A 24,588-nucleotide genomic window follows, 5' to 3' on the forward strand; every position below is an offset into this window, starting at 1 on the left:
ATGCGAGAAGGACTGGACACCCCTCTTGATATGCACTTGTGGTTCCCCCGCCTGCATCGTCTCTCCTCAATGACACCTTGCCCTCTGTTGCCTGCTTCTCATGGCCCGTGGGCGGACATGCTTGAAGAATTGATGCCTGTGCCTTCACCTGTTATGCCTCTCGCTCTTCTACCCTACCTGGTGGGATTTACACACAAGACTTACAAAGACTTTTGGGATAAGCTTTATTGCCTCGCTCTCAAAGATGTAGTCACTCCAGAGGGTGTGTTGCCGGTTGACGATATTTGCGCATTGGTCCCAGATGTTAAATTTACTTTTCTACACAAACAGCATTTGCGGGCAGCCCTTAGTGAACTGCAACGCCAACACACTCTAAGACAGAATCTAACAGAATTTGAGAAGCTCCTTCTCTCTAAGACTGCTATGCTACGAAAAATCTTGCATTGCCTGAACCGCTTCGTGGATCCACATCTGACTTATAGACCCAATTACATTCAAGCTTGGGAATCGGAACTGCAAATTTCCCTTACAGATGAGGAAGTAGACTTGGCTCTCTCACAATCGCATGGCTTCTCCCCATGTATCCGGCTTCAAGAAAACAATTTTAAGCTGGTCTCTCGTTGGTATAGGACTCCCACATGGCTGTTCCGCAAAGGCTTGAATTCCTCTGATCTATGCTGGAGATGCCACTCTCATACCGGCACATATTTGCATATCTGGTGGTCATGCCCGGCAATCCAAGATTTCTGGAAGAGTGTCCAAGATGTTATACGTGCAGTGAGCTACCCATATTTCCAACTTACCCCCGAAACGCTGTTCTTATTCCTGCCATCCGGAGACTACAAACCAGGAAAGGACAGATTAGTCATACATCTCCTATCCGCTGCAAAGTCGCTTATCCCTTTATATTGGATGAACTCGATGGCACCCCCGTACACACAATGGGTTGATAAGGTTAACCAAATAGCCCGCTTCGATGAGCTAATGTGCTGGTCAGCGAGATCACATGAACGTTATGTGAAGACGTGGACTCCCTGGATCCTCCACAAGCATTGAGCTTTGATGTTGTATGCCTAATGATCTGTGTTGCTCTCTGACTTGCCTCTGCTTTCTTCTTTGGGTCTTCTTACACTTCGCCTTCTCTTCCTTCTCTTCCTTCTTTCTTCCCCTTGTCCCCCTTACTCTTTTTCTTTAGTATTTTTCTCTTAATCTCTGGTCTCTAATTCTCTCATTCCTCTAAGTTCTTTCTACCCCCTGCCCTCTCTCATTCTCAACCTTCTTAGTTCACTTATTCTTCCCTTCCCGTCCTCTTCATCCTCATCTTCTATTATACCCTTATTTTACAAGGTTTCACTTTTACCGACAGGCCTCCAACGCAGTTCTCATACTGTTATGTTTCATTTCACATGGTCATTATGTGTTATGTTGTATTGCACTCTAACATTGACAACTTGACAACTAATAGGCGTCAGTCTTTGACTGACGTCCTTCACTGTTTCATTTGCTTGTTTTACAATGTATTCATTGTTCGAAAATGCTTGTACTGCTGACAAGGAATTATATCGCTTACGTGATTGTACATTTAGTTGCCTTAAAGATCTACTCTGTTCTTTTACAAATGTTTTGAAAATACCAATAAACCTTTGAATTGAAAAAAAAAAAAAAAAAAAAATTGTATAAACTTTGTTTGCAGTGGAACAAGATTGAAATCTGCACAGAAAAAGACCTCTAAGCACTGTAAAAAGCAACTTCCTGCCCTGTCTTGTCCCCTGTGCTGAAACTGGGGTCCTGACCACACACTGGCTAACCCTGTGGCAATACCAACATGCAAACTGCAGCAGAAACCCAAGGCTCATCTCTGATTTCTGCTATTGGCTCCACAGTAAAAATACACATCAGATTTTCCTGATGAGTATCATTGCTATGACAACATACCATCAATGCGTAGTTTTAGGAGATTTTTCTACAATCCACAATATCGCCTCACATAAATCACTTTCACTGATACTCAAAGCCGAAGATCAGCGACCTGTGTGAAACCATAACTCTAAGCATCTATATTTGCCTAGCTGTTTCATCATTCTCTGACCTGTGGTCTAAGCCTGCACTGATCAATGTTATAAGCATGAGCCCATAGATTTGTGCACAGATTGGTTGACCGATTAAGTTTCAACCTACCTGTAATTCCTTTAAAGGGGCTGGCTCACAAAGAAACTCTCTATTAAAGGGGCTCTATCATTGGGAAAAGTCATTTTTAGCTAAGCACATCCTTGCATAGCCTTTAGAAAGGCTATTCCATACCTACCTTTAGTATGTAAATTGCCTCAGTGGTTTCTGAATAAGTCCGTTTTTATTCATATGCTAATGAGCTTCCAGCCAGCACAGGAAGTTCCCAGCAGCACTCATCTTTGCTATTATCTCCTATGTGTGTGCAAAAAGGAAGCGGAGTCATCAGCAGCAGCCTGTTCTGTATACACCCATAGGAAACAATAGCAAAGAGGGTGCACGATTCATCATGCAGCAGTCTAATTAGCATATGAATAAAAACGGATTTATTCAGAAACCACTAAGTCAATTTACATATAAAAGGTAGGTGTGGAATAGACTTTCTAAAGTCTATGCAAAGATGTGATTAGTTAAAAATGACTTTTCCCAATGATAGAGCCCCTTTAAGTTGGTAATTGCCAAAGTAATAACCTAATCACTGCAGGTCCACCATCTCATACTCCTGGCAAACAACTGATTTTTTCAGGGGAAAGTTTATATACTTGCAATAAGTTGCGCTGTATGTCATTGCCAGTGGCTGTCTTGTGTGTTAGATGACTGTCTTGTCCAGGATACCCTCAGGGTACTGGACCAGTAGGGTGAAGAGGAAAATGGGTAAAGTGCACTCAAATACGGGCTAGAGTCGTGGATAAGCCTTCTTCAATATCTTTATTATAGTACAGCACTATGCGTTTCAGGCAATGCACTTTATCAAGTGCAAACAATCACTAGCTTGCAGCCTGAAAGGATGAGTTGCCTTGAAGGATGGAAACTTCGAATGGAGTTTGAACACTGGTGTGAACCTAGCCATAGCAAGTAATGCCGACCATTATTTTCTTCTTGTTTGGTACATGGTTAACCCTTTTACTGCCAAGCACGTAGCTCTATGTCCTTCCGAGGTGGCACCACAGTAGCCGAGGACGTAGCTACTACATCCTCCCTACTAATGCCGATATCTCTGGACTGCATCAACATATCTTGATGCTTTAAAATGCATTTTAAAGAGGAGAATCTCATCTTTAAAATGAAACCTCGATGATTGAACTTACAGTTTTGGAGAGATTTACTGTTGAAAACGCTATTTGGAATTGAGATCCAACTGCAGATCTCCATTCCCGACAGCAATTCAACAGTGAATCACTCCACAACTGTAAGTTCAATCATCAAGTTCTTAGTAACATTTTAAGGATGAGATTCTCCTCTTTAAAATGCATTTTAAAGCATCAAGATATGTTGATGCAGTCCAAAGATATAGAGCTCTAAAGTGTGTGTGTCCCCTTCCTGTCTAAGTAAGCAATTTGCCAACTGTAACAGGAAAGGGAGAGGAGCACGAGCAGCCCAGCAGTGTGCACAGAGACAGAAAAACAATCTGACTCTGTATATAACTTGCATGTGACACCAGGAGGGGGTGGCAGGGACTCTTCTGTCCCTATTAACCCTTCTCCTGTCAATCAGAGAGCATACTATATATTTGTCTCTGATTGTCACATACAGGTATAATGTAATTCCCCCCTGAGCTTTACTAGTGGGGTATTCTTATGTTATACCCCCTGAACATAACCAGGAAGTTTATTGGCGCTGTGACCCAGATGTTTACCATTGTCCAGGTCGCAGCACCAAAAAAAAAAAAGTGGCACCAAACACACAACATATACACAAAGTCGCGAATAAAGTTTACGTTTCACCCAATCCCTGTCCTGTTCATACCTGAGCTTTCTACAGTAAAATACGCCTCTAGCGATATCCGTTACACGCTAAAATAATAGCAATAACTATTATCACTAGAGATGAACATATAGTTTGCTAAAATTTTTATAGGGGGATGGAAAATAACATTTTTATGTGAAGTCCTATTTAATTTGCATGCACAAAATGGGATGGTGCATTTCTGCTATTTTGGCGATTCTTTAACACCCACCCCTGTAAATATACAGTATACATGTGTGGTATGTATGAACTCCTCACATATTGCAGTTTTATGTACAGTACATTATGTTTGCAGAAAAGTTGCATGAAGGTGGTTATATATATGAACTATTAAATTGTGTTTTTATATACGGTATGCTGTGTAATCTGAAAAAAGTTAGATTTTGGTATCACAGTTACAGTTTGGTAGGTGCAGTATAGCTTTTTAACATATTAGTGAATAACAGCTAAATCCTGCTTGTCTTCTGTATTCGTGTTTTTGGGAGTCTGAGCTCTTGTTGTAGTTGATGTTTGCGGTACATACAGTATAAATACACATTGTATACACCTTAAGCTATTATTTTAAATGTATTTTGTATATGAATGTGAGATTGAACATGAGTTTTAGGTGCAAATATGTGTGTTTGCGACAAATATTTTTTTTGAAAAAATGCGCTAAGTTGCATGAATGTGGCTATTGATGACCCATTAAGACATTTGTAATCTTCAGGTTGTCTACTTTCAAAAAATATATAGGGTTTAGGGGTTCATTTACTTTTCATGGTGTGTAATCCCTACATTTTATAGGATGATACTTTTTTAACATTTCCAGCTACAAAGCAGATTTTTGTTCCTTCCAGTTCTGGTGATTTTCTGAAGACACGTGCATGCGGGTTCAGGCCATAGTGATATGAATGAACTCTGCACATGTTGAACTCTTATTTTTAGGTTTGGTGCATTTAATTTTTTGTTTGGTTTCCGCTGTTAACAACTAATATACATTTATTTGCATTTTCTCATAAAACATTCACTTTGTATACAGTACCAAGTAGCATTCTGACAATTCTGCAGGTGTCCACTTTAAGAAAATGTATAGGTATGGGGGGGGGGGGTTGGATGCTTTTTTTAATGTTGCAATTTAGGTTTGATTTGTCCAGCTCAAAACTGTGAAAATTGCTCCGGCTACTGGAGGCGCAAAATTTCCAAAGACCCTTGGCAGTGAAAGGATTAAATGAGGCCCAGAATGTTTTGTCTGAGGGTGATCTGCAATCGACAGGTTCCATGTCACTGAAATCAACATTTAGGAATCTCACCAGACTATATAAGGATTATTTACGTAGTTGGTGGGAGATCCAATGTTAAAGGGGTATTCCCACGTCGCATACTCACCAGTCTTTACTGCTGTAAAATCTTCTTTCTTCCTGGTTTCTTGCATCATTTGGTGGGCGGGGTTTCACATGCAACCTGCCGTTTATCTCTGCCCCCAAATTCGTGTGTAGCTCCGCCCACCCATATTGGACTATGAAGTACAGGCAGGAGCAACTCCATTCTGTGTTACATACAGAGATTGCCTGTCTCTGCCATAATGAACACAACTGACTTAGCTAGCCTGATAACTGGGAAAACAGAAGAAATGAAAGCAGCTCCTCTCCCCTATCTGAGTGCAGGACCTAGGTCAGGTGGTGTAGACACAGGAATAGCTAGAAACACAGGCTCGCTCCCTTGCACTCAGCCCCTCCTCCCTCCCCCCTGAGAGCAGGCAGATACATCACTTGACTTTTGAGCAGATAAGTCAAGGGTTGTGTCCACAATGAATTGAATAAAGTAAGATAGTGGACAAACAAAGCAGTTTTGCTGAAGCAGTGTATTTAGGAAAAGTCTTACATCCACATTAACAAGCAGTATAGATAGGATCCTTGTGATGGGACAACCCCTTTAAGATAGCTATAAAACATAAATAGTTCCAAATGGTTTAAGAATTCCCTTGCCTGAAGATTGCAAACGGCTTCCCTGAAAGAAAAACGGGAATCAGAGATCACTAATATCTCTCTACGCCTGATGAAAATCCTCTTGAAAGAGGAAAAGGTTCAATTTGAATGCTTGAACACTCAATTGAGTAAAGACATGAAATAGCCAAGTCGCTTTCCACAGTACCAGGTTTTGAAAATAAAGATACAAACCTACAGGCAACATTAGAACAATTTAATTGTCATAACAAAGAGTGTAAACTTTATCAGTTTCATAGAGATTTAGCTGAGTTCAGAGAAAAGAGCTTATCAGGTGGTCTCTACACATCAAGGGGGGAACAGGGTATCAGAACAATTAACCTCACAGGGGGATACCACAGACTCTGAGCTTTTTGACACTATTCAGGGTAGTCATCCCTTAAGGGGGGTGCAAGACCCAAGAGGGCCAGGTTTAGATCAGGATCTGTGCCTAATTTAGTATTTTTTTTCAGAATGAGTAGAGCGTATATTCAGTGTGAAGGCTAACATTGTTAGCTTTTCCCACAATGTTTGGCCAGTAGCAAAGCATTATGGGAAATAATCACCGATCTCGATCCCAGCTAAAAAGATTGTGTTTCTAATTCCGATCGTGAAATTTTCTCGATCGCCGATCGGAATCTAATCTTGCTATGGGGGAGTTGCCACCCCTCCCTCTTTAAAGCGAGTAATTTCTACGGGTCAGTTTTTGTCTCTTAAGACGTAATTGCTGAAATATGAACGATTTTCAAACTCTGACATATGGCCTTTCCAGGAGATTTGAGGATAGGGGTTTCCCTAATCAGATCATTAATAGTGCTTTATATAGGGCCAAGTTAAGCCAGAAGACATCATTGCTATTCTTCTCATCCAGACAGAAGCCATCAGATTCAGACACTGTGGGTAAATAGGAACATTGATGCTAGACAGAAGGAAGTTTGTAAAATATTATCCCACCATTGGTGAATTTTACTGAGTGATCCGGATATTGTGGAAGACATGCCATCTAAGCCACAGATCACAAATGGATATGGAAAGAATATCCAAGACAGATTTTTACACAGTTATTTGGAACCTGAATGGAGTCAGGGGACCTTGTTTGACAGGAAACCAATTGGCACTTTCAAATGTGGGAGTTGCAGTACTTGCGAGTTTGTTACCCTAAGAAAGGAGTTTAGGAGTGTGAGGATAGGATGCACTTACTGAATTAGGGACTTTGTAAACTGACAGACATGAGCAATTGGATTTTGTTTGTTACCTTTTGAGTTCAACCATGTGTATAGTACATTATCGGCTTTTCTTATTCGGCTAATCTGTTATATTCCTGTTTTGAGATATCACTAAAGGCCTTTATATATCTGTCCCCACTTTGGGTCTATATCATCATTATTACTATTCATCTAAGTTTTTCCGTCTATAGTCAGGACTTTATCTCCTTATCGATGTTTGGCATTGTTCTTTTCCCCAGTACCTGCCTTCCTTAGCACATGTATATCTCTGCCTAGACTGCAGTCATATTTGTGGTTGAATAGACGTCGCGCATTAGTACTTTATTTTAATTTGATCTTGTATGCCCTTTATGGAGCGTATTGTCTTTGGTATGGGTGCTTACCTTAATTTAGGCCCTAAATTTGTTGCACAGAGTTTACGGACACCTTGGAAGTCCAATCGCTCTAAGAAGATGTTTACCTGGGCTGGTTTCCCGTGTTAGTGGATGTCCACGATAACAACATGGCTGGCCGGCTACTGATTTGGCCATTTGGGTCACGTGATCTGGTTGGGGGGCGCCACCAGGGGCCTGTCATCTCGTGGGTGTCTATTCCCGTATCACTGGAGTGTGATTGGCTATACTTGCTAAGTTCCAAACCACCTTTAAAAGTAGCCATATAAGTAGGAGCTATATTAGTGTGGCATCTGCGTCATTCAGGCGCCACTGTCTTCCTCTCTATACGTTGCACTAGACAGGCAGAATATTTAGTTTTAATCATATTAAAATGCTTATCAGGTGTTAGGAGGGATCTATTTCTCTGTGGGGCTCTGCTTTTATTTATCACTGGGTCCAAGGTGCCTATAAATATCTGAAACCGATTTTTGGAAGAGTTTGTAAATATAAAAATTGTACGATCAAGGAATTAATTTAATAGATTTTACCCTTCCCAATATGGTGTCCCAACAAAAAAGAGACCTATACAGTCCACAATCTATGTGCGGTTTTGATGCTTCTAATCATTAGTCTTATTAAAAGTTGATTTATTTATTAATTTCCCTTTTTTATTCATTGAGTTTTTTGAACAGAGGAATTTCTTTTTCAGTGAAGTGGCCGAACTCTGCCCAACAGTGATGTGATCCATGACTTCTATGCTCTTCAGTAAAAAAAAAAAAATAAAAATAAAAAAAAAAAAATAATAATACTTTAGTAGTCTCTTTTAGTATACAGAAACGTGCCATCTCACCTCTGTGTATATGAGAGAGCTTACCTCCAACTTGTGTGTTGTCTGTCCTGTGCAGAAGGAATAAGGGTATCCCCTCTGCATTGGTACAATAAAGATTACTCCTGTCCTCTTACTTTCTTAAGCTTTATTGAGCAAAAGTAGTAAAAGACGCTTTAAAGACTATGTTAGGCTAAGGCCCCACAAGCCGTAAACGCAGTGATAAAGCGTTGCGGGAAGAACCGCTGCGTGATCGCATTACGGTTCTTTCCGCAGCGCTTTTAAGAGACAGTTCAGAGTTTTCCTCTGCGGACTTTCTCTTAACATTATATCTACGGGAAAGCCGCTAGCATTTCCGTAGATATAATTGACATGCTGCGATTTGCAAAGCCGCAACGGCTTTGCAAATCGCAGCGTGTCTGCGCTGCGATCTTTGCCACAAAGTGGGGATGGGATTCGCATGAATCCCATCCATTTTGCCTGCACTGTACAATGCCGCGATTTTTCCCGCAGCATTTACGTCCCGTGGGGCCCCGGCCTTAAGTTGGTATTGCTGTAATTGTAATTGTAATTGTAATGATCTGCCAAATAAAGTTACCATGTGATCTAATCTACACTGTAACCCCTACCCATAAAATATTAATTTATAAAATACATAATTATATAAAACAAAATTGTTCTTAATAAAACTTCAACTTGTCACACAAAATACAAGGTCTCCTCCAGCTAAACCCAAACCCTGTGCACCAAAATTGTTACTGCTCATAAGGTTAACATTAGTCACTAAGGTTAAAGTGCAGTTAAAACATCAGAATTATTCACCATCAGTATTTACGTGTGACATTTTCATGACTACTCTTTCCAATTTTACTGTGACTGTTGGGAGTTGAGGTATCCTTCTATAACTACACAGAAGATAGACGGAGCCGTCTTGTGTACTGGCCCAGTAATATTGTAATTACCATCTTCTTTCTCAGTTCTCTGCTCACAGATACACTTGCACAAATAGCTAAGCTCAGCATAGACCAGTGAAAGAAAAAAATGAAACCCCCTGACAGGTGATCAGTTGAATTCAGGTTTTCAATCATTGTTTTATTTCTTCTATTACCTGAATTTGCAAGTTTATGGAACGTGTGACAGTGAGATACAGTGTCCTTAGAAATTGCTGATTATTACAGATCACAAGAACAAAGCTTCCTCTGCCTTATAAATAACATTTCATTTGTCTCTCTCCTTTTCCCATTTTCTACTTGTTGCACAGTCATAACTTTGTGTTCCTAAGCAGATTTTTAGAAGCATGCTTAATAAACTATATGGAAAGATTTATAAAGTGTCTATTAGTTTCTATTTCTAAAAATGTGCCCATATTCTCACTGGTATATAATGACCTGAATTGAGTACTACTGTGAAAATTATTCCCGGACCTATAGCACTGCTAGAAATGACACCAGTAATGTTCAAAGATATCACATCCATTCAATATTCAAAGAATGTTCTGCAAATGTAACAAACATGTAACACCTTCTCCATGGCTGTTAGAGTAAAATACACCTAGCGTACTTGCGGTGCATTAGAAAAAGCTTCACTAAAGTTGGCTATGCACTTTAGATGTTGGGCAAATTATGTGTCGCTAAAAGCTTACGTGCCCTGATGTGAAAGTACTCTCCCCACTCCTCTCGTAACTTATTTCAATATCATTGTAATATTGGGGCTACGCAGAGACTTAAGCCATGACCCTGATGGCTCAACCAAAGATCGCAGTATTGCCCTGTGACTCCTTAATATATGTAAGTGAATAGAGTTCTTTTGTGTCACAATGCAAGTGCTTGATATTTTTGTGATTACAAATCACAGTTATAGCTCCTCTAGGGTCGCATAGTGACATCATTTACTAAAATTAGTGAAGGCGTTGTAGGCGGCGCTGTGAGTTGTAGCCGAAGTCACCATCAAACTTTAGCCTAACTTTCAGCTGCCTTGCTGGCTCTTTTAAGTGACCCATTGATGAGGCACTAACTTCTATTGGACTCCATTTAAGCCTCTACAAGTTAAAAGTGCCCCGTTTGCGGCTCCCACAAAGTAATAGTGCCCCCCCGAGAGGTTATAGTCCCCTGCAGGCCCGTCCATTGCTATTCCATTGCTGCCTTCACTAGTGAAGTGTATACTTGCCTTTGCTCACTGCTTTGGATAAGCGAACAAATTCAGATCAAATCAAATTCAACCAGTATTTTCCAAAAGTTTCGGGTTCAACTCATGAAGTGATATTATACTCTGGGGTCCCCATTAGACACCAGAATATAGCAGGTGGAGGTTGAGGGAAGGGGAGTAAAAATAAGAAACTTGCCTCCCATTGTTTTCAATGCTTCAGCCACAGAATCCGGGCAAGAACTGCGGAGCCAAGTCTTTCAATGGGCCCCTTTGCTGTGCAATTCATACCACATAAACATAAAAAACATAGAAATTGGGTGATTTTTGCTTTGGTAGATCTGCTGGAATGGCTGTAGGTCTTCCATGATCCTTTATTAATTGCAAAGGTTGAAACCCAGAGGTAAGATCTGCAGGTATAATTCATATGCCCACCCCATAAGTATAAAGGACCTCTTCTGCCTCCATACAGTGTTTTATCAATAAGGATAGGTCATCAATAAGCAACTGCAATAACCATTTAAGTTTTGGTAATAATACCCAAGGTCTTAACTCTATTTTCAACTATAATACAGCTTAAGGGTAAGTTCACACAGCAGATTTTGCAGTGGAACCCACCATGCAAAATCCGCTGCAGAAATCTTCCTGCCTTCAGCAAGGATTTCTTCTATCATTTATTTCAGTGGGGGGGGGGGGGTTTAGATGAAACAGACCTGTTGATCAACCAGGATATTTTAATTAACGGAAGAAAAAGACAAATCTTCCTATTGAAATCAGTAGAAGGCAGATTTTTGCAGTGGATTATTCCATAAAAAAATACTGCCTTAGGCTGAGGCCCCACAGTGCGGAAATGCAGCTTCTTTTGTTGCAGTTTTTGTGAGCCAAAGCCAAAAATGGCTGCAGAGGGAATGGAGAATATATGGGAAGTTCTTATACTTCTCCCTTCTGCTCAGACCATTCCTGAGGTTGGCTCAAAAAACCGCAACAAAAGAAGCAGGCCTCAAAATCAATTCTAAATTCCACTCTGAATCTGTGTCCTACTTAATCTTGCCAGGGTGAGGGGCATGACTGCTGCCATAGAGAAAAATATATTGTTTTTCTAATTTATTTTTCATGCTTTGTAATTATGATATAAGCGAAAAGAACAAAATAGATTAGGAGATGATGTGAGGCGTCTTACATGGAATTTACTTTTTTTTTTTTTTTTTTTTTTTTTTTTTAGAATTTTAGGTTTAAGTGGTCCTTTTAGTGCATGTGAAGCAATGTGTGGTTCAAGGAAGTGTCCTAACTTGGCAGTTGTCAATCAGGGCTTTGGGCGTCCTCATTGTCCAATTATTGATCATTTTCATTGGATTTAGGGAAGCTCTTGAATAAAATAGACTAGTTTTGGGAAGTCATTTCCTATAATTTGGTTCGGTTTTAGCTTGGGGTAAGAGAGAAATGTAGTTCCCTGATTCTCTTTTAAGATAAATGCTTCAAACCACTCATGAATGATGCAGTGTCGAGTACGTTATTTCTTTTTGTATCCTCTCTTTGTAGATCATGTGACACCTCCTTGAGTGATTATGATGCTCTTATTGATCTTCTGTGTTCTCTTTTAGGAATTTGTCAAACTGGCTACAAAACTGATGAGTGAACCAGACCTGAAAAGGAAAATTACTAATAATGCGAAGAACTATATTCATACTCACCATTCATGGGCGCTTGAAAGGGAAACCTATCAAAATCTTGTGCATGTCTGCCTGACGGAAGGAAGGACTTTGAAGTATAACTAACCTTATGGATATATATATATCTATATATATATATAGATATATATATATATATCAGCTGCCTATGATTGGAGAGATATTTTATATTCAAATTCATAAAGGGAATTTATTTTTAGACCTTTACAATAAGGGATGTTTTTAAGATTTTTATCTGAACTGTTAAAATAAAGGTTCATGTATTCATCATGAGTGAATACAATTTTTAACATTTTCTGTATCTGTATTTAACTTGTGTATTCTTGTTTAAAATTGATCAAAATTGTTTAACTTGTCATTTAGTGAAGGTAAATTATTTTTCGTAATATAAAAATCTATAAGTCTTGGGGCCCGCACAGCGCTTTGGCAATCTTCCCAAATGCTGTGTTTTGGGGTACCTGCAAGGTGGATGGGATTCTGCCTCGTCCCATCCACACATTGAAAAAAAAATAAAATCTGCAGAGAAATTGCAATGAAAAACACTTTGTGTCTCAGTGTCTGCAGCGGGTTTTTTGGGGTTTTTTTTTGCTGTGCTTGGCTTCAATGTCACTTTTGGAACAGTTGTTTTGCTTCCGTCATGATTATATGGATATTTTTTGTGCTTTTTAAATTGGTATTTCAGTATTCACAACAATAGGCTAAGGATACAAAGAGACTTTTGTGTTCCCACGCTTCATTCACACTAAAGTCGATGAGAGAAAGCAAGGTTGTGCAAACATTTTTTCTGTTAAATAAATGTATGCGTTGGTTGTATTATTTGTGCGATTGCAGTGTTGGTATCAAACTGTTTTTTTACCATGGCTTTTCAGGAGACCAAGAGTTCTAGAGTAGAATGTACTGTAATCCTAATCTTGAGATGATTACTATTAATGGGATTTATGGTTTAGTGGGTGGCCACTGTCATGGTCTTGTATTAACCCATTAACTGCCAATTTTTTTTAAAAAAAATTTCAATAATATGGGAACTGCACCGTGAAAATGACCTCGTGTGCGCAAGGCAATGCATGCACGTGATCAGTTTAGGTTTCCTATCATGGGTGACATCCTGCTGGAGCATGGGAATGCCCTGTTGCTATTCCTCAATGACAGGTGGTGTTTGTAGGCGGGTTAAAGTGCCTGATCCCCAATTGGGGATCACAGCAGTTAATGGGTTAAAGTGAAAGGAAGAAATGTTTTCCGTATTAACCAAGCCTGAGTCATCCCTCATGTCGCTGAAAAACAAATATTGAACGCAAATTTTTATACTATTTCTGAAAAAACAACAACTTGGTTTCTTAAGGGAATCAAAAATAAAATAAAAATAAAGTGCAGTCTAGTTAATAAGATATGGTTTACACTACCGTTGGTGTCTGCTCAGAAGCTGTCCGTTTAAAAAATAAAAATAAAAATGGACACCTATCATAATGGACAGTAACTGATAGCTATCAGTTACTGTCCGTTATATGTCTGTTGCCCAATAGCCGCGGACACCAACGGTAGTGTGAACACCCTCTTAAAGTTAGAAGAAACAATTTCCCTGAAGAATGTTTGCTTCTGTATCTGTAAGAAAGTTGTCTATCAAAAAGTTGTTAATCCATATAAAGTTTGATTATTTAGGGCCATTGAAGTCCAGCTGATCTAGGCCTGTAGTTTAGTTTCTTAGAACAAGCTAAGGTTATCCTACACATAATAATTAGCATTGCTCTTGGTTCCTTTTCCTCAGTCCTGTTATGCACACTCCATCTTATTTCCCCTTTACATTGCGCTGGTGAATGTACACTTGGCATTTGTAGACCTTGAGTTTTGACAATGGTTCCCTAGATGACTATCACTATAATCAGTCTGTAGCAATACAGACTTTTGCTCTGTACAACACATCCGATCGTATTAGTTGATATTCTCACTCTTCAGTGTTCAGTGAATGGACCTATTTTATGCTGCAAGCAAATAATATGTTGTGTGAATCAGAAGTAATACAGAGAGCCTACAGTGCACATTAAATGTTGTACTTTATGTGCTGAACTCTTTTATCTGAAATCTTACTTGAAAACTTATTAGGGTTCGCTCACAGGAATGGATGGCTTGGGTATTGTAAAAAAAAATAAAAAAAATAAATAAATATAATTGTTATTCCATGAGACACTTCCCACTGGTCTGCTTTGTACAGTGTAAAAATAGGCTAGAAAAATATAACATGGCAATCTACCGTATATACTCGAGTATAAGCCGACCCGAATATAAGTCGAGGCCCCTAATTTTACCACAAAAAAAAAGGGAAAACTTATTGACTCGAGTATAAGCCGAGGGGGGGGGGGGGGGGGGGAAATGCAGCAGCTACTGGAAAATTTCAAAAATTAAAATGGTGGGAGTTTTTGGGTGCAGTAGATGCTGATGCTGGGAAAGGGGAGGGGGTGTTTTGGTTGTCTGTCTGCCCCTTCCCTGAACTTGAGGACTGGGGTTTTTTCTTCCCCCACTTGGAATTGAGTCTGGCTGAATATAGGGTATCTGCAGTGCTCCTATTAACCCCTTCCCGATGGAACAGGAACACTGCAGATACCCTATATTCAGTAGACCAGGCACTTTCAGACACAGGGATACCTAATGTGTATGTGTTTCATAGTAATTTTCTACTTTTTTATGTATTCTAGGGAAAGGAGTGATTTACAACTTTAATTTTTTTTTTAAATCTTTTTTTTTTTTTTTTTGCACTATTTTATAGGAGATTCTATACATTGATACTGTGGCTGGTTATAGACCCCCCCCCCCTCCTCCTAAAAAAAAATAAATATATATATATATATATATATATATATATATATATATAATTTTTTTTTTTTTTTTTTGCTGACTCGAGTATAAGCCGAGGGGGGCTTTTTCAGCACGATAACTGGGCTGAAAAATTCGGCTTATACTCGAGTATATATATTACATTTGAAAATGGCATATTTTAAACCAATCTGATTTCATACATGAAATCTATATCAATTGACCCCCATGCCACTTCTTTTAAAGTGATCCTATCATTGGCTGCCCTTTTTTCTGACTAACACATAGGAATAGCCATAAGAAAGGCTATTCTTCTCCTACCTTTAGATGGCTTCTCTGCGCCACTGTTCGGTAGAAATCCGGGTTTTCTTCAGTATGCAAATGAGTTATCTTGCAGCACTGAGGGCGGTCTCCAGTGCTCAAACAGCTTCCCTAGTGCTGCGAGAGAAATCTCCAGCGACACCTCTATCTTCTTCCCCTGTATCTTCTTCCGTCCTGGGTTTCAATGTTCTAGGCATGCTCAGTCGGCTCTGCCATCAGGCCTCAGGTAGAGCCAACTATGCATGCCCATGGCCGCTTACACAGTAAGCTGGTGTAAGTGGCCATTTTCCCGTTTTTATAATCCTGTCCAGTTGCTATGCTTGAGAAAGTGGTTCTCTTATACAGTCATAATCTTAAGTGTTGGCACCCTTGATCTTTTTCCAGAAATTGAAGTATTTCTCTCAAGAAAATTCGGAAGTGCTAATCTCTCTGTAAAAACTATCTTTACCATTTAGAGACCTGGATGTGATAATATGGCTCTAACAGGGATTTTAACATCATCGAGTCTGTCTAGGATCACATGAAGACACAGAAGGATTTGAGGAAGCCTAAATCCACAAAAAGATCTTTGGAATAACCTCCCTGCCAAGTACCTTTTAATAACTGTGTGCAAAGAGCACCTAGAAGAAATAATGCTGTATTGAAGGCAAAGGGTACTCACATCAAATATTGATTTGATTTAGATTCTCTTTTGTTCATTTATTTTGTTAACCTCTTCATGTCACGGCCAATTTTCATTTTTACATTAGTATTTTCCTTTCCCCCATTCCAAGAGCCATAACCGTTTCATTTTTCAGTTCACAGAGCCACATGATGGCTTATTGTTTTTGAAATAAATTGTACTTTGTAATTGCACCATATCCTGTGCAAATTATTGGGAAGCTGGAAAAAAAAAAATTCAGAATAAGATGAAATTGGAAAAAAACGCATTTGTGCCAATTTTTTATCAGTTTAATTATTACGCCATTCACTATTTGGTAAAAATGACATGTTACCTACATTCTAATTTTTTTTCCCCACTACGCCGTTCAACACATGGAATAAATATTTTAATATTTTAAAAGTTCAGGCATTTTGGAGCATGGGGATCCCGTTTGTGTTTTACTCTTGGTTATTTACGTTTATATAAGGGGAAAGGGGGTGATTTAAACTTTCTTGTTTTTTGTGTGGGTTTTTTGTACAAGGCCCCACGGATCGGAAAAGCTGCGATTTGCCTGTGGCAGAAACGCTGTGGGAAAAATCATGGCATTTAATAGTAATTGCAAAGTGGATGGGATTCTTGCGAATCCCATGGCCACTGTGCGGTAAAAAACGCAGCATGGACACTCTGTGATCTCCAAAACTGGCACGGTTTTGGAAATCATAGTATGTCAATTATATCTATGGAAACGCCGATGGCTTCCCCGTAGATATATTGGTAACAGAAAGTCCGCAGAGGAAAACTCTGTGAACTTTCTGTGTAAAGCGCTGAGGGAAGAACCGCAATGTGTTCCCGCCGATCCCGTGGGGCCTTAGCCTAAAAAACTTTTTTTTTCTCTTTTACTTTAATGATCAGACCTCAATGGGACCTTAAACCTTAAAGAGTACCTTTCACTTCCTGGGACACGTACGGTTTTATACAATGCTAGAAAGCTGACGATGTGCTGAATTCAGCGCACTATTGGCTTTCACATTCTGTGCCCCGGTGAATAATATTGGTGCTGGTACCATAGCTCTTCACTGTCAGAAGGACGTTTCTGACAGTCAGTCAGGAACGCCCTTCCTCACAGCAGCCTCTATAGCGCTGTGCTGTGAGAGTGGTGCGGAACGCCCCCTCACCACTCAGCGTCATCGTTCCTGACTCACTGTCAGAAATGCCCTTCTGACATTGAAGAGCTACAGTACCAGCACCGATAGCTCATCACCAGGGGTACAGAACGTGTCAGCTTTCTAAAAGTGTGTTACACCGTATATGCCCCAGGAGGTGAAAGGTCCTCTTTAAGAGGTCTAATCACGCACACTATGCACTGCAATACTAATGTATTGTAATGTATAGTGAAATCCCAATACTTCTATTATACACTGCCTCTCACAGCGTGTAATAGATCTAATGTAATGGCAAGCCTGGGAGCCTTCAATGGGCTCCTGGCTGTCATGACAGCTTAGCACTGCCCTCCGATGATGTTCTGGAGGGCAGTGGTAAAGAAAAAATGGCAGCGCCTATGCACTTTAGATGCCGCTGTCGCATTTGACCATGGTATCTAAAGTGTTAACAGGTGTGATTGGTGTCAGCACTGATCGCTGCTGTTAGCTACAGGTGTCGGATATATTATGCGGCTGGCACCCGCCATGTATGGATCATGTACATGATTTCCTGCTAAGGGATTAATTGACAAATCTAAGCCATTAACACTTCTGTTTGTAAAAGCATTCTTACTTTGCCTAAAAGTTTTACACAATACTATATGTCTTGTTGAGACTACCTTTGTAGGTGTACAGAGTCCGTGCATGTTCCGCTAGGAATTCTGGAAAAGAATTTGCAAAAGTGTTTCCCCCGATTTAAGAAGATAAGATATATAGGTGGCACTAGAGACCTGGTTTTTCATTTGCATGTTGTTGAATAATGTTACACAATTTGTGTCTCTGGGACTATCCAGGTATTATGCAGGGGAAAAAAACAGGGGCTGTTGTGTTTTACTAGCACTTCAACTCCAATTCTATAGTCCCATCAATGCCCCTTAAGTTATATTGGTGAAAATTAATCTTAATAATTAAAAGCAAACCATTCTGGGATCATTCATGTTGCTTAGTCTAATAATATTATGATTCAGTATGGCAGATATGTAATGATACAAGTCATTTAAATGGGGGTGTAAAACTTTTTCACAGTACTTTACATTTACAATCATTCCCAGATATCTGATTCTCAATCATTTTTATACGCAGGAGACGCTCCCTGGAAAAAACTATCTAATCTTATTTGACAATGAATATGTAATGATCTGATTATACATGATCAGTAAAATTTATGAGCAACTGCAATCACAAGAAATTGGTATTAAGTACTATCCAGAGGCTGTTTACACGAGGTGCTACATTATGCAGAACATCCTTCTAGAAACTGAAAATCATACACCTGCAACTGGTTCTTTTCTAAGGTATGTAAATCTATAACTAGGGATAAAACACTGCTGAATATCACCCTCATATTGCCCAGAAAAACCTAATGCGCACTTGAACAAGGATGTACGGGCTTGACATATACCCCGATCAGCTGTGACATTAAAACTACCTATGTGATATTCTATATTGGTGGTACAGATTTGACTTGTTGAGGCATGGACCGCACAAGACCTCTGAAGGCATCCTTTAGTACTGGTACCTATACATCATTTACATCATATCAGCAAATCCATTTAACCCTATAAGTTTAGATGGGATCTCTGAAGATCCAACTTGTTATAGCTGCACATTCCACAAATGTGCGATCGACTCATGAATTTTGGATAAGTCAGCATCTTCAACTCTTTGCTATGTTCCTTAAGGGTCCATTCACACAGAGGAAAAGGGTGAGGAATTTGGTGTTGAATATCAGCGCTGAAAAAAAATCCTCCCATTGCGAGCAGAAAAAAGTAACACATCAAAGTCAATGGAAGGCTTTTTTCAGCGCTGAAATTGCGCACCAAATTCCTCACCATTTTCCTCCGTATGAATGGACCCTTAAAGAACCACAATTGTAATGAGGTGAAGGCAGATTTGGATCCACATCTATGCAGGTCCTTGGGTGAGTCTTAGTTGACCCCTTTGCATTATGTAAATGAATAACTTGTAGACTTCACTTATGTAATTCTGTGATCAGTATTGCTTAATGAATAATCAAAATTGGCCACACACATTAAGGGGGCTGTAAAGAAATCGAAAAATATAGCTATCTTCTTTCACAAATGTCATACCTATGTAGGCATTACTACTCAGCTCCATGGGTGCTGTCCATGACTGAGCTGCAATACCACACACATAGACAGGTGTTTGTTTGGCTTACTTATATAGCGCCATCATATTCTGCAGCGCTTTATAGGTTTGGGACTTTTTTAGGAAGAAATTAACCATGTTTTTCTGATTCTGAACTTCTAAAATATTGATCAAACCGACTGATTTCAGTAGTGTCAGGCCAATCATCTAATGTGGTTTGGGGTGTTCCAATTCTCTCCCTAGTGGCAAGTGTTGGGGAAATGATTAGGCAGGTTTATCATTTAATGATAATTCAATAACTAAAATATATTCCATCAACATGCAATAACAATATAATACCGCTATAAAAGGAACATGTATCATGGCTTTCTAACTAATGGACGCTGGAATATTCACCATTTCCCATCTATAAGAGCCCGGCTTCTAATGGATCAAAATGTTACCAAAAACCTTATCTTCATACATTTTCATATAATGTAGGATTTAGCAGCCATAGCAACATGCACTTGCATTTCATGTTCACATTATTTGGCAGTTCTGACCACTTCTTTGTTCTTGTCTCTCTGAAAGGCTTCCATCTATTCAGTTCCATGTGCGGCAAACTGATGCTTTGTCCTTGTCAAAATGTTTTTCTTGTCCACTTTTCTTCCATCACTTCAACAATAACTATTCACTTGTTGTATAAAGTCGTCCTCTCCTTGAATGGTGCTTGTGTCTTAAGAACAAGATTTTACAACATCAACAAATGTTAACTTTTGCATATGCAGGGCAAAGTAAATTCAGGGACTTTATTCCACAAAAATGGAGCTAGACCATGGAGAATTTATAGTTGTGTTGCTACACAACTTATTGTAAGTTACATAGTTAATACAGGTCCTAAAAGTCCAGTTTATAATCCACATGTTAATCCAGAGGAAGGCAAAAAAAAAAAAAAAAAAAAAAACCCTCTAGGAGGTGGATGCCAGTTGCCCAATATGAAGGAGCAAAAAAATATTTCTTAACTACAGATACAGATCAGGGTAGGCAACCTTTTTTATATGGAATGTTGACTTAAATTAAAAGATCAAAGATGAGGTTCTTGGAGAGTGGTGTAAAAATTGTAAGGCAGGAGACCCCTACACTAAAGTCAAATAACACAAATCACAACATTAGGATGCTGTCATACTGTACTCTTAGCCATATGCGTTTACCTCTATTTGCCTGGGTGCATCTGTACATTTCCATTAGAAGCAATGTAAGTACATGTGTAACTCACAATTAGTGGTAATGTGACTGATAGCAGAGTGAGTTAACATCTATAGGGGGCGACACACTACGTATCTGGATGTGGCTATTGCAACATCCATTCCCTGTCTGCCAGTACTTTCACTTTTCTGTTAGTGACGCTGATTAATTTCAGCCGCCTTTAATGTTCCTGGTCGTGCAGTAACAGCAAAACCACAGCCAGTAGTTAATGGCTGTCACACTTACCCCAATGTGGAAGCACTGGAGAATGGAAGTGACCATAGCCGCATCTGGGTACATAGTGTGTCACCACCCTAAATGAAGCACCATTGGGCCTTCTGCAACCAAATGGCACAGATGACACATGGATTGGTATCCATGGTTTTCACAGACCCATACATTAAAAATGAAGTGACAAGCCTGAAAGATATAGGACTTGCTCTATATTTTGAGATTCTTCAATTCATCCCAGACACAAAGCTGCAGAAACCACAGCTCTGTGTATGCGCCCATTGAAGTGTAGGGGATCGTAATTTTATCCACAATTGCAGGGAGCTCTATTCCACTGTACCAGTTGGCCGCTGATAGCCTTGTCAGTGTTTTGTGTATACTCATGCAATTAATGGTGTCCTAAAAATTATTACTAATAAAATAATAATAATACACAGTATACTATTCTTCTAGTGGCTCACACACAGCACAAGGCCCATGGTGGCCAACATATAGCATAATGTCCTTCCACTGGCCCACACACAGTATAGTGTCCCCTCGTTGTCCTTCACACAGAATAGTGCCCCCTTGTGGCCCCATCCTTTCCCCCTCCTCTAGCTATAGGATAATATCCCCTTTTGACCGCCTCACATTATAGTGTCCCTTTATGACTTCTATTGTCATCCTCTATAGTAGAGTACATACCCCAATATGCTCCTAAGAGCTCCCACACTGTATAATATGCTCCCCAGAGTCCCCACACATTATCATAACAAGCCTGAGTATCAAATACACAGTAAAACAGCAGAAAATACCCAACTCTCCAACCTGACTCTCGATAGATAGATAGATAGATAGATAGATAGATAGATAGATAGATAGATAGATAAAGCTATGAGAGATCACAGTAACAACTTACCCAAGGGGTGCTGCCCTAATGCCGGTACATGCTATATAAGCGTGTCTGGTGCCCCTGAGTGACTAAACACATGATGTGTTTTAGCGGTCACGTGATAATCTAGTGCGCATTTGGCAGTGGATTGGGCTATTCACGGCTATGCTGATGGATTCTACTCATTGTGCCTATATTCCATGATTATACTAGAAAGATTGCACAAGAGTGATCAAGTTGCTGAAAGCTCAGGTGCATATCTAAAACTTAATTCCTCCAACAGGCTACCTCAAACAAATATAATGATAATCTATAGAGACAACTTGTCCTCTCTTATTACTAGCCAATTCCCAATTATTAAAAACTAAAAAAAATCATAAGTATTTAGTAGAGATAAGTGAACATCGTTCGATTGAATACAGATTCGATCGAATATCAGGCCGTTTGCCTCATGGTATTCGATTGTAATCGAATACCTTAAACACAGTAAAAATTAGTATCCTCTCCCACCTTCCCTGCGCAGGAGAGGTGGGACAGGAACTACGACAACGGAGGCATTGAAAAAAAATTGGAAAAAGTAATTGGCTGGCTAATTCAGGTGACCTCCAATTTAGACGAATGGTGGATTTAACATTCGACTAATTTGGGACTGTGAACTATGTGTCTGTGAGACAGGGACAGATCTACAGGCAGGGTTAGCTAGGGATTACCTTTATTTAGGGGGGAATGTCACTCACCCAGCTCTTTGGGGCTCCATCTCGTTGGGATCCCTGTCAGCTTGCGATATATGCGAGCTGACTTTTTCCCATAGGAATGCATTTACCAGCGTTGATTGGCCGAATGCCATACAGAAGTACGGCATTCAGCCAATCAACGCTGGTCAATGCATTCCTATGCCGAGATGAAGCAGAGCTGAACCTGCTACACACTGAGCTCTAGCGATGCTACATTGGACACTGCTACATTGGCCAGCACTTAGGGTTGAGCCGATCTTGACATTTCAGGATCATTTTTAAAATCCAATTTCTGATCATTTGGAGATTGGATTCTAAAAACGATCCTATTCACTACACAGCATGTAGTCCAAAAATTGTTGGACCCCCCCCCCCCCCACACACACACACACACACACACCGTTGTCCACTTACCTGCATAGCTGCTTGGTCTGGTCCTCTGTCCACATGTCTTCAGAGCGCCCTGCCCCCTTCTCCCGAGACTAGTATTATGGAGAAGGCGGGGCTTAGGAGAGTGTGGGCAGGTACTGGGAGGGGAGACATGAGTGGCATAGCCACAGACTAGAAGAGGATGGCAGATGCCTAGAAGAGGTAAGTGTAGATGTTTGTTATTTTTACACACCTCCCTGGGCAGGCTTCTATTGGAAATGGGCCCAGTGACAAATTTGCAAATAAAAGGAATTAGGAAGTAAAAAAGCAGTTACCCAGGCAATGTCGGAGCCAGAGCTGTGGGAGATCTGTGAGATGACTATTTCTTCTTTCACTTGTTTACCCATTCTGTAGCATTTGTGAAACTTTCTTAACTTTCAAAAACCACTATTAAATTGTTTCTTTACTAACTGTGCTAAAAATGTTAAGCCTGAACAAACAGACTGAAAATGACTTGACTTTACTTGACACAATATTCCTGTTAGTTTTCAGATCCAACCTCCTTTAATAAAAGTATTTGTAATTTCATACCACCACTAAATGTGAATTTGCTACTATAATGTTGGAAATAATTTCTTTTCCATAAATTTAACCTTTTTGAACTTTTTGTGTCTACTAGAAGTTCTATAGTTGTTAAAAACATATATTTTGTTGGGAAATAGTTTTAATGCAGCGTGGTGAGCTATTTTCACAGATACACTTAAAACTTTTCTTGTATTTGAAAGCATGTACTTAATAAATAACCCTGTACTCTGCAGTACTTTAAAGTTTCTCGGGTAAGCACAACAGCATCTAGCTGTATAGTGTGAGTCATGAGATTAGGGCTGGTGTCCTTGCTAGAATTATGGAAGCTATGTTCACACAAGACAGATATGTCTGTAGCAGCAAAAAAAAGCCTCACCAAATGGTACCCAACATTATGTGGAAAAGAGGTAGGAATCCTAATAACATTTATCCTAGTGTTTAAAAAAAAAAATACAGAAAAAAACTAGTAAAAACTAGAGATGAGCGAAGAGTAAAATGTTCGATATTCGATATTCGTTTCGAATAGCCGCTCAATATTCGACTATTCGAACGAATATCGAACCCCATTATAGTCTATGGGAGGATCCTACCATTCGACTCAGGAGAGTCACCAAGTCCACTATCACACTCCAGGAAATGATGCCAACACCCTGGAATGCAACTGGGACAACAGGGGAAGCATGTCTGGGAGCAAGTACCTTTATTATGTCGGGATCCCCTGTCAGCTTGCGATTTGCCGAAGCTGACTTTTTCCCATAGGAATGCATTGACCAGTGTTGATTGGCCAGTGTACTGCATTCGGTCAATCAACACTGGTTCTGCCACAGCAGTTTCCATTCTGGTCCGATTTTAGACTCTGCCTCCTCCGGCAGAACCAGCGTTGGTTGGCCGAATGCTGTACACTGGCCAATCAACGCTGGTCAATGCATTCCTATGGCGAGATGAAGCAGAGCTAGCCGTGCGGTTAGCTCGGCTACTCCAGACACCGGAGATGAAGCAGAGCTCAGCTCTGCTACACCCAACCATCCCTCCAACTACTCCTCCTGTCACACACACAGCTCTGCACTACTGCCAACCATCCCTCCAGCTACTCCTCCTGTCACACACATCTCTGGTGTAACAGAGCTCAGCACACAGCTCTGCTAGATCTCTACACTATGTTGTAGAGATGTAGCAGAGCTGAGTGTGTGCTGAGCTCTGCCACACATGAGATGTGTGTGACAGGAGGAGTAGCTGGAGGGATGGTTGGGAGTAGTGCAGAGCTGCTACACCAGAGATGTGTGTATTAGTCTGCTGCATCAGACT

At 40.0% G+C, this 24,588-nt stretch overlaps 1 protein-coding gene and 1 long non-coding RNA gene across 3 annotated transcripts in view; both read left to right on the top strand.

Annotated features, from left to right (window-relative positions):
• GLT1D1 (glycosyltransferase 1 domain containing 1) overlaps positions 1–14,282 on the top strand; it is a 100,695-nt gene extending 86,413 nt beyond the window's left edge. Inside the window, exon 12 of the mRNA XM_075275033.1 lies at positions 12,106–14,282. Within this exon, the coding sequence (XP_075131134.1) occupies positions 12,106–12,279 (174 nt within the window). The 3' untranslated portion in view covers positions 12,280–14,282. The remainder of the gene's footprint in view (positions 1–12,105) is intronic.
• LOC142203938 (uncharacterized) overlaps positions 1–24,588 on the top strand; it is a 1,061,686-nt gene that overhangs the window by 121,446 nt on the left and 915,652 nt on the right. The gene's annotated exons all lie outside the window — the stretch shown is intronic.

Source organism: Leptodactylus fuscus, chromosome 1 (assembly GCF_031893055.1).
Source record: "Leptodactylus fuscus isolate aLepFus1 chromosome 1, aLepFus1.hap2, whole genome shotgun sequence".
Classification (NCBI taxonomy): Eukaryota; Metazoa; Chordata; class Amphibia; order Anura; family Leptodactylidae; genus Leptodactylus; species Leptodactylus fuscus.